At 47.3% G+C, this 10,760-nt stretch overlaps 1 protein-coding gene across 1 annotated transcript; it reads left to right on the top strand.

Moving 5' to 3' along the window:
- The first annotated feature begins 2,864 nt into the window (after positions 1 to 2,864).
- NHLH2 (nescient helix-loop-helix 2) lies at positions 2,865 to 5,300 on the top strand. The gene is made up of 2 exons (XM_047727055.1): positions 2,865 to 3,105; positions 4,875 to 5,300. Exon 2 carries the CDS (start codon positions 4,883 to 4,885, stop codon positions 5,288 to 5,290), a length of 408 nt encoding a protein of 135 aa, XP_047583011.1. The 5' UTR covers positions 2,865 to 3,105; positions 4,875 to 4,882; the 3' UTR covers positions 5,291 to 5,300.
- Positions 5,301 to 10,760: the final 5,460 nt, after the last annotated feature.

A 10,760-nucleotide genomic window follows, 5' to 3' on the forward strand; every position in this document is an offset into this window, starting at 1 on the left:
CCGGACCTGCCCTGAAAGCGTCACAGCCTAGTGGGAAACACAGGTATGGAAAGAGAGAATCACTGTATACAATATGTAATCTCTAAGGCGGATAGGAAAAAAAGTGTTTATGAAGCACAGAAGGAGGGACCATCTGTGCCGGAGAGGTCTTAGAAAAGGCAAAGGTGGCAACGGGGAGAGGGGGAGGCATTCACACACAGAATGCATGTGTGTGAGTGTGAATCCGTGTCTGTGACCATGACCATGCATCCAGCCATGGCTAGGTATGGGTCTGAGTGTGTACCTGTTTACAAGGGCTTGCTCACAGATTAATGTATGTACAAGCAGTTCTGTCAATGTGGAATCACTGAGCCTGAATATAAAGAAGAATGTGTCTGGATCCACACATACCTTGGCAGAATCTGACCTGCCCTGCTACCTTCCCTCTTTTCCTTCTTCCCCCAACAACGGGTACCTGGTACCACTGGTAACCAGAGATACCAGTGGCTTCCCACTGCAGTAATTGTCTCAGGAGCTATGGTGATTAGACTCACCGGGTTTCTCATTCTGTCAATCTGAATGTGCAGCAGTCTAATAGAGCCAGCTAGCTTATGTGAGTAGGGGTGGGGTGAAAAGTACAGTTATCCGTGGATGCACATCTGTGTACACTTCTGGCTATGTTGAATGCTTAGCGTTGCTGCTCTTAGCCAGACTGGGGAAATCTCCTTTTTCCCTTCATCTTCACCACCTTGGGGAGTTCACCCACTCACCTGTTTCCACTGCCACCTAAATGGGGCTGGCTTTTGCCTCCACTTAAGTGTCCTGGGGATATCTAAAATGTACTTCTGTGCTAGCGTTGAGCAGAGGCAAGGCTGGAAAGTGTTGGTGCCCATTTTCCTTGGAGACCCTTCCTACTCTTCTCCCACCCCTACCCCATTCCTGGCCAGGCATCTCCCATAAGCTGAAAAATGTGTGCAAAAGCAAACAGGACTGGTGGTAGCCATGAGGGTCACTCGCAGGGGTAGGCTGATCAATCCTCTCCCCTGATGATAAAACCTGTTTTCAGAGCAAAATTGAAAAAGAAGGAAAAATAAGGACTCCTCTCTCCACAAACGTTCCCCCAGGAGTTACTGAGGTGGGAAACAAGGCTACAATATTCTTTTATTTCTTTTAAGCTTACACAATCAAAAAAGCTAAAATGATTGCAAATAATACATAGTCAGTGGAGACTAACAGTATCTCCATAAAGTGGTAAAGTAATTGAACTAGATTTTCCCTTTTGTTAGAAGGCATATAAATTCAGGGCCATGGGGTCATGTAAGGCAAAGGCATAATGTACTGCAATACACTGGAGATTTGTGTGGGTTTACACCCGGCCCAATGCACTGCCTCACAGCTAAATATTCAGATGGTAAAATAAGCCAAAATGAAGCACAATAATCAACACATGTAATTTTAACTTGAATGAATGAATGGGCAGAAAGAAAAACTAACATATTTAGAAAAGCAGGATGGTCTCGTGGTACAGTGCTCTCTGAAATTACAATTCCTGGATTCTCTTCCCAGTTCCACCAATGACTTAATCTATTGAAAAGGGTTTTTGTTGTTGTTGTTGTTGTTGTTTTTTAAATCATATATTGGAAAATTAGTCCAGTGGCAGGATATATTTTAAAAATACAAATATGTTCAATCAAGTCTTGTCCAAGTGTCTTTTAAAATGTAAATGATCACAAAAATAAATGATCACTAATAAATGTTAGCTGTTGCATATCTGAATATATTTACTATACAGTATATATTTTCATGTGCTGGACACAAATATTTTCCTTAACATTAAGAGAAGATACTTTTTTCTAGAATGTGAGGAGAATTTTTCCATAGTCAATATGTTGTTTATTTGCCCTTAAATACTGCATCAATAATCTGAAAAAGAGAAATAGTCTGATAATGGCTAGAGACTGTTTAGAGGCTAAGGTTTCTATCATGGACTGCTTTCAACTGTTATATTTTATGGCACAGATTCAGTGGGAATCTGATCTGCTAAAATATTTGGGCTGTGAAAACTCCCACACTGTGACAGATGTCAAGTCCAATTAAGTGACTCATGTCCAGGTTTCTGTCCAATAGGATTTCCCATTAAATATCAATTTAGGGAAAAAAAATTCCATCCCCCTTCTTAAGCCTTTATCTCTTCCACCATCTCCAGGCTGAATCAATTGGTACCAGGAGAGCCAAGAAGCCACACACGCATCTCTGCCTCTTTGCTCTGGCTCTCCCACCCTCTCCCGTCTTTCTCCGCTTCCCTGTCACTGTTACTCCGGGAGACGTTCACTTTCCACCAACCTTCTCCAAGCGTCTCCAAGCCAGACTATATATATTTTGCTGTAAGGTAAAGAAAGGAGGGGGTGGGGTGGGAGATGTAAGCAAGCCTTGAAAGACTTTGAAACTGCAAATAGGTGTCTGTTTATACAACCTACAAGTAAATGAGGAAAGAGGAAGAGGCAAGCTTAGCCCCGAGTTACAGTATTGTGTTCCTGGGAACTGGGGAGACATCAGCTGAACAAAGCCTTATCTCAAAAAAAAAAAAAAAAAAATCACTTCTGAGGAAGATCGCATCTCTGCCTTGCACTTCCCAGTTTCTGCTCAACCGTATTAAGGGAAGGAAAGGAGTCCTACTGGAGCTGGGATCTTATCTTAACCATCTTTCTTATTGATTCTTTCGCTATTAGAAAGTGGAGGAATCAGCCCTTTGATGTGATTGTGTTTATCTCTGCATCTCTTTTGTTATTTATAGAGACCTAGAAGAGGAAAAAAGGCACAAGACTTTTCAACACCTCACTTAAAAAAAAAAAAAATCAACAACGAATTTCCCGAAATGTTTGAGAACAATTAAAAGGAAAAGGCGTTTTTGGTCTATCAACTAAGTGAACAGTCATTTATATCGTCCACATCCTGAGATATTATCTACCCTCGCTGTGGACACCAGCGAGATGACAGCTGCTTTTTCATATTCGAATGTAATAAATATTTGCTGCTTTTAATATATTTCGGAATTTCCCCCTCTATTCTTTGGAATTTGTAACTCTAAAAGATTGGAGAAAAGATTACCGAAAAGGCTTTCACAAGGTAAGTCTTCTTTTTTCCACCTTGGAACTAAGTTATTCATATTGCATTTACGGATGTATTTCAGCTCATTGTTAAATAAATAAAATGTACGCACGACACGCTATTTATGAATATTTTTAAAAGATATCTGAAGGAGAATTTAACATGCTTTGAGGGCAACCCAGGAACTTTTTAACCGAACTACAACTATGTTGTTGCTTATTGTGATTTTCCATTACTCGCCAATTTATTTATGCCCTTTCAAGCCGAATGTGCAAATGCAAGTTGTTCTACTTCATAAACGTATCTGTGAAAAGCCCGTAGGGAGTCACATGTAGTTCACTTGGAGCATTTGTTTTTATTTTGCCTTAGAGGACCTGCTTTCCTTGCAGCGCAATGAAAGCCTGCTTGTAGACAAATTCGCTCCTAGGCAAGTGCGGTGCTGGGAGCAGATCACACGTCCCTGGCTTTTGTTTCTCTAGGAGCAAGCCCTCCTACTTGTCACCGCCGCGGATTTCTCCCCCGGCGAGCATCTCTCGGGCTGCACTCGCGGCCCCACGGCCTGGTCCTCCCCCGGCGCCTGCGGTCGGTGCGCGCCGCACCTGCGGGTGCGGGCCCCTACTACTGGCCCTTTTCTTCGAGGCCGAATCCCCCCAAGCCCCGCGGTTGTGCCCCCCCACGACCCCCGCCGCCAGAAGGCGCGCGGTCGGGGTCGAAGCTCCAGGCTTTCCGAGGAGCCCGACGAGGCGGTCTTCCAGGAGGGCGTCGATACAGGAGAGCTGAGCACTAACCAGCTCGGTCTTGGCCATGCCGCCGTGGCACCGCTGCGGGTTCTCGACTCCGGGCGCCTGAGCACTGGACTTTGCTCCCGGAGGGGACGCTCGAGGCGTCTCCTCCCGCCCCCTGTCTTCCCTTCCCTCCCAGCCTCCCCTCCCGCCCCGATCCGGCCGCCCGGAGGTGGTCTGCCGACCGCCGGGCGCATTGTCTCACCCCCCCGTCGCCGTTCCCCTAGGTCCCCGATGTGTGTGGCTGTCTGCGTGACAGATGGTGCTTCGGGGAGCCGCGAGGGCGTAAGGGTCAATTTTCTGTAGAAAGGAGCCTTCGCGTTTGTTCAGTCATTGCTTTGTTTTTTCGGAGAAGCCTCCGGCTCCGGACCGCCTTGTCTGCGGTCCGCACTCGGGACCGGGTGCATCTCCCGCGCGGGGCGCCCTCCGCAGCCGCGGCCGCCCCGCACGCCCCAAACTAGCGTGAGGGCCACAGGCGCCGCTGCCTCCGGCTGTTGGGTCTAAGGCCCTCGGGGCAGGAGCGCCGTGGGCGTCTCCCCACCCCACGTAAACCCCAGAAGTGCTAGCCGTTCGCAATCGTTCGTTTGTCGGGGAAGGGAAAGTGAGGCAGACGGCCTCGCGGAGTCGGTATTTGGCCGGAGGAGGCACGGAACGCGGTCGCAGCCTCCTGGGCCTGCCCTCTCCCCGGGGGACCAGGCCCACAGACCGCTCTCCGCCTCTCGCAGGCCGAGAAGTCAGGTCCGGAATGCGGCCGGGGCCCTGCCGGGACCTCGCTGGCCCCGGCCCCGGCCCCGTGGGGAGGCTCGGGGCTCCGGTCCCCGGGCCTGCCCCTCTCGGCTCGCTCCCTTCCCCTGGGGGCCAGTTCCGCGGAGCGCGCCCGCCTAGGGTGGGGAGGGGACCCGGGATGCGCCTAGGGCCGACCTGGTAGGCCCTCGCCTGCTCTCTCTCGGATCCAAAGAAGACCCTGCTTCCTTTTATTGATTGATTTTCTGACTCCCCCCTCAGCCTCCAAAATGATGCTGAGTCCGGACCAGGCCGCCGACTCGGACCACCCCAGCTCGGCGCACTCGGACCCGGAATCTTTGGGCGGCGCGGACGCCAAGGTGCTGGGCAGCGTGTCGGACCTGGAGCCCGTAGAGGAGGCCGAGGGCGACGGCAAGGGTGGCAGCCGGGCCGCGCTCTACCCGCACCCGCAGCAGCTGAGCCGAGAGGAGAAGCGCCGCCGCCGGCGCGCCACCGCCAAGTACCGCTCGGCTCACGCCACCCGCGAGCGCATCCGCGTGGAGGCCTTCAACTTGGCCTTCGCCGAGCTCCGCAAACTGCTGCCCACGCTGCCCCCGGACAAGAAGCTCTCCAAGATCGAGATCCTGCGCCTGGCCATCTGCTACATCTCCTATCTCAACCACGTCCTGGACGTGTAGAGCCTGGGGCGCGGCGGGAGGCCGCCAGTCCGGAAGCCGGGGCAGCGCCACGGACCCGGGCGGCCGCCGTGGGCTGGCGGACGAGGCGGCGGCCCAGGCTGACGGCCGCCGGGAGAGGCCTGGACGCGGGAGGAAGCTCGCCACGCGTTCGAGTTCTCTCCGGTCAGCAGGGAGACAAGGGGTTTCCAACTCGGGAAGGTGGGGTTGTCTGGCGAGTCTGGGGTTTGCAGGGGGCATTTTCCCGGCCAGGCGTGCCTCCTGGAGGCACCCGAGACGCACCGCCTCCAGGCCTCCCCTCCGTGTGTAGGATCCCTTTAAGCGTGGTTGCTTTAGCTCAGTGGAGACTTTTGAGTTCTCCTACATTTCTCTCCCACAGATCTTCATGTTTTGAAAGGATGAGGGCAGAAGCTCAGAGTAAAGACTCCTTAACTTTAGACTATCTGGGATTTTTTCAAATTGACAAATCACCTAACATCTGGAGGCTTTGGGAAGGACTGTCCTCCAGTGTAAGAGATTCAAGGCACGGAAAGGTGGAACAGGAAAATTTCCGTTCTGCTGTGAAAAGGAAGTTATATTGGAATCCAGATAAAACAGACACACCCTCAATATTGGTAAACTCAAAAGATATATTGAGAATAGACACACTGTGGGAAGATTTGAGCTGGGTGAGATTTTAACCCCAAGGTATGACACTGATGTAGACAAGAGAATCCATATTTAAATGGAAATTTTAATATCTGATTGCTTTTTCAGGCAAAGTGCCCCTTTATATATCCAAAAACATCTATTTGTGACCTTAAACATGTGGACCCATAGGTGCAGTTAGAAAAAGACAACCTATTTTTATTTATGTTAGAAGGAGTAGAGTATTTTTTTCAAGACATTTATTTTTCAGAGTGGTGATAATTTTACTTTGGATACTCTGTGCCAATTTATTTATAGTCAAGTGTTTACACTTTTTCCTGTGGAATAATTATGTCTAACTTTTTACGTGTTTGTTGAGATTATACTGTGGTCTTTCTTTTTGCTCTAATTATATTGCACTTGTATAACAAATTTCCCACTTCTCCCTGTTTCTAAACATATTTTATATATTAAGATGTTTGTTCTTGAAAGGTTCTTTTGTTGTGAGATCAGCAACACTAGCACTTCACTATTATAGTTTTTTAAAAAAAACGTAAGTGTTGTTATTCTTATCTGTAGTTATGTCTGAAAAGTACTTTACAAGCTGTTTATAAGGAGAGTAGCTTCTGTGTGTGTGTGTGTGTGTGTGTGTGTGTGTGTGTGTGTGCTGTTTGTGCGTGGGATGATTTTAGGGAATTAAGTTATTTTCCTAAAAAAATTTCAAAACTACTTTCCTCTGTGACAACCAAAAAGAAAAGTCTATAACCTGAAAATGTTTCATGTTCTCAGCTGTGAAACTCTTAAAACAAGGAGTGTATTTTAGAGACAAGGGAAAAAAAAAAAAACTGCATCTGCTATCCAAAGATTTTAGTCTTTTTCAGGGTTTTTTTGTGTCTCTGTTGCTTTATATAATGCAATATTTTGTAGTGAAAATAGATATACTCTGGTTTCTATCTGACAAGTTTTTCATATCTCATGAATGGTGCGCTGTTTTGCATATAAATAAAGGTATCAAATAAAGTCCTCTCCTTTACTTAAAGCATACTGTCTAAAAATAATAAACATACTTGTTGAGCATGAAATATCTTAATGGACACAGTCCTTAAAAAGGAAATAGTTAAAAAAAAAAATCACAACCTCCCTCCCCCACACCAAATCTTAAGATATTTGTGTGTTCAGATACTTGATGCTTTTCCTAAACTTGGATCCTGACCAGTCTGTTATAGCTGTTCCACATATGATGGTGACATAAATCACGTTTGTCTGAATGAGAAGTAAATTACAGTGTTTATATAAAAATATTACTTGAATCATGGATTCTTTTGGCCTAAAAAGAATTTAGGAAACTGGGGCCCAGGGAGGTTGAATGCCCTGCACTAACTCACATGGCTACTTATTGGCAGTAAGAAGACCCCGAGATGATGACACTCAGTCCTCATGGCACTTGTTAAGAAAAAGGTGTATACTGCAGCACTCAAACATCTGATTAGGACATCGATTTAAGACATGACACCTGCAAACAAGAAAAAAAATTAAGTCCTGGACCAACCTTGGGATATGAAGAATGTTATCTACTAAAGCCTGTAAAAATGTGAAACTATCTATAAGCAGAACACATGATTAACTTTAAAACTCCATAATAAACAGAATATATACATACATATACACTCACATATAGACTATTATGAGCTATGAGTCTACATCACACCAAATCTCTGGTTGCCAAGTAAGACGTGTAATTACATGGATACTTGGTTTTATGCCTGTGCAACATCTGGGATTATGAGCATTTTTTCAATTTTCACCCAGGTACCTTGTAATCAGGTTCACAGATACCCAGTGAGACTTTATTCTCTTCTTTACATGGAGGTAGATGCTTAGTAGGAATATACTTTCTACAGCCGGAAAAGCAATGGTGCCTTCTTTGGCTTTGTATTTGGAGTTCTGGCCATGCAGCACTGGATGATTAACCCAGCCTCCAGACATGCTGTCTTTGGATGGACTGTTTGGACTGAGATCTTCCCACCTTTAGGAGTGGTCCCAGTCCTGATAGTACTTCTCTATTACACTATAGAAAAATTGGCTCTGCTCCTATACCATAGAAGTGGAGTCAACTTCTAACCTCTAAAAACCTTCTGAGGGGTTCCCTTTTCCCAGTTTATGAGCGCAATTTCCAACTGACCTACACAGACCTCCCGGTGACATATAGGAAGGATGTTTTAACTCACCCCCCCCCCCACCAGACTATGGCCCTCACCCTTGGTGTTAACCTATAGTGGACAAGGACAAGGGTCAAGGCACAACATCCCTTCCCAGCTACATGGCTCCAGCGATACCAGAAGAGAAACTTTGCAATGTCATTTCAGATCCAAGACTGTGCAGCACCCCCCAAAGAGAGAGGGAGCGCTGTGGCACTCTGCTAGACAGAGGGTAACTGACTCATCCCTGGAGTGTGGCAGGGACTTGGTGGCTGTTCAGCCACAGGTAAGAGAGTAATGATTCTTCTCTGAATAATGACAGTGAGCATTCATTCTTATATACAATAAATATTTATTGAGGACCTACTGTGTGCCAGGCACTGTTCTATTAGATGCTGAAAATAGAGCAGCAGATGAGATAAAGTCTAGAGAAGAGCAGTACCTGGCAACAAATAGATAAACAGTATTTAATTTCAAGTTTTGCTCAGTGCTATGTAGAAAAACAAAGCAGGGTAAGGAAAGAGACAGTAGCAGTAGAGGCTGCTAAGGATATGATTTTAGGGCTTTTAAGGAAGGCCTCTTAGAAGAGGTGGAGACCGGGATCTGCTTCACTGGCAGTTTCCAAGGTTGCGGCTGCTTGTGGTACCCTGTCTTCTCACATCCTATTACCATGTCCTGTGCTTATGCCACCAGAATCAGCCCCAGCCGATCTCTTGCCATGCCCCACTGGCAGCGGCCTCATCCTTCACCCCCAGCTTGCTCTCTCCCTACACAGACTAGGGACCACAGTCCCTTCAGCTGCTCCTTGGACCTTCTGCCCTCTGTCCCACCTGCCCAGCAACCGGCCAGGGCATCGCCACTCCCCAGAAAACCTAGCCCCACATGGCCCAGCCAACAAGGCCACCTGTGCTGAGTATTTCTACGTCAAGAGGGCTGCTTCACTTCTGCCACTGTCCAGAGACATCCAGAGAAAAGTGACTAAATTCTTAAGCAAAAACCCGTCCCTTGCAGGGAGAGGGGAGGGGAGGGCGAGCAGCTGAGAGATGGGTAGTGGGATGGATTAGGAAAGGAAGAGCAGACTGAGGACAGGCGGTACATACAGAAAAGAAATAGGGCTGCATGGAGGAGGAGAGAAAGCCTGCTTTCTATATGAAACATGCTCTTTGGGCTTCCTCCGGTGACCCTGCCCTAGGACCACGTTGTCTGCTATGATGAAGTGCAGAGCCAGCCTCTGGAATGCCGTGACGTAACCAGTTCCCATCACTGCCATCTGTCTCTGGATGCCAATCTTCCTCCTACTGAGGTCGGGGGGAGGCAAGGCATAAGGGACAGGGGACAGCTAATTCAAGGGCATGTATAGCCAATACCATTCCCAGGGCTCTTGCTCATGTTGGGATAGTAGGAACACTAACAGTTAACATACAGTCAGTGTGTATTGCGTGCTTACCAAGTTAAGGCCTTAGCATGCATTATTATCTCATTTAATTCTCACAGCCACCCAACTAGGTAGGTACTGTGACCATCTCCACTTAGCAAAGGAGCAAACTGAGGCTTACAGAAATTACATAACTTGCTCAGGGTCATGAAACCATGTTTGTTGGTTTCACGAAGTGCGTACCTTTAGGGGTCATACTCAACAGTTTTCTTTTGCCAAAGGGTGGCCATGCCATGCACGCACCTTACCTTTGGCCCTGGCACCCCTTCTCCCCATCGATGAGCTTAGGAGAAGCTTCAGTTCAAGTCATGCCTGAGGCGTGCAGGTCCCACAACCAAGAGGACGGAGGGAGGCTAAGACTGAGTCTGTTCTCTGCCTGCCAAGTCCAGCATGTGCTGGAGCTTGGAACTAAGCTGCTGGGAGGCAGGGGAGCCTCTTCCTACATTGTGGGAAGACACTGCAGGCTCGTGGCAGCCCTGCACTGGCTTTTCCTGAAGGAGACGGGAGCTAAGTCGACACTGTCTGAGACATTACTATTCACCACCTGCTCTTCTGTCTATCCCACCCACGACTCCTTAGCACACTGAGGTCCATTCTCACGCTGCCCTGAGAAACATCTTTTAAAGTTAGCATGCCATTCCCTGCCTGAAAGCTCTTCTCGCCTCTCCACTGCTTATAAATAAAGCTCAAGTTCTTTCTCCAGGCATAGAAATCTTTCACAAACTTGTTGTAGACACTCTGTAGCATAGCATCACCTTTAGCCACTCTCCCTCAAGTTAAACGTTCCTGCCAATTTCAGATTTCCTCTCTTCCCTGGACATGCCTGGTCCTGTCTAACCTGTGCTGTTGCACTTACTCTCTTTCTGCCTAGACTGCTTTTCCTCCATTCTTATTTTTTGCCTGAAAATTCTAAGTATTCCATGGTCACCCAACTCAAATGTAAACACTACAAAACTTTCCTCTGTTTCTTTGGGCAGCATTAGCTTCTCTGTTCTCTGAATCCCATATACAAACTTCATTATACCAGAATTTACTTGTTTCTCCTATCCCTGTGTTTGAGACCCAGGAGTCTGGAGCCAGGTCTAGACTCTGGCTCCAACTCATTTTACATGTGTGATGTTGAATATGTTACTATGCTTCCTTAAGCTGCCATTTTCTGATGTGTAGGATGGGAGGATATATGCACCTGTCTCAACTCTACTTTTCTATAGGT

This window comes from Lutra lutra, chromosome 4 (genome assembly GCF_902655055.1).
Source record: "Lutra lutra chromosome 4, mLutLut1.2, whole genome shotgun sequence".
Classification (NCBI taxonomy): Eukaryota; Metazoa; Chordata; class Mammalia; order Carnivora; family Mustelidae; genus Lutra; species Lutra lutra.

Excerpts from the sequence above, each read along its gene's own strand:
- NHLH2 (XM_047727055.1), top strand. The coding sequence starts at position 4,883 with ATGATGCTGAGTCCGGACCAGGCCGCCGACTCGGACCACCCCAGCTCG.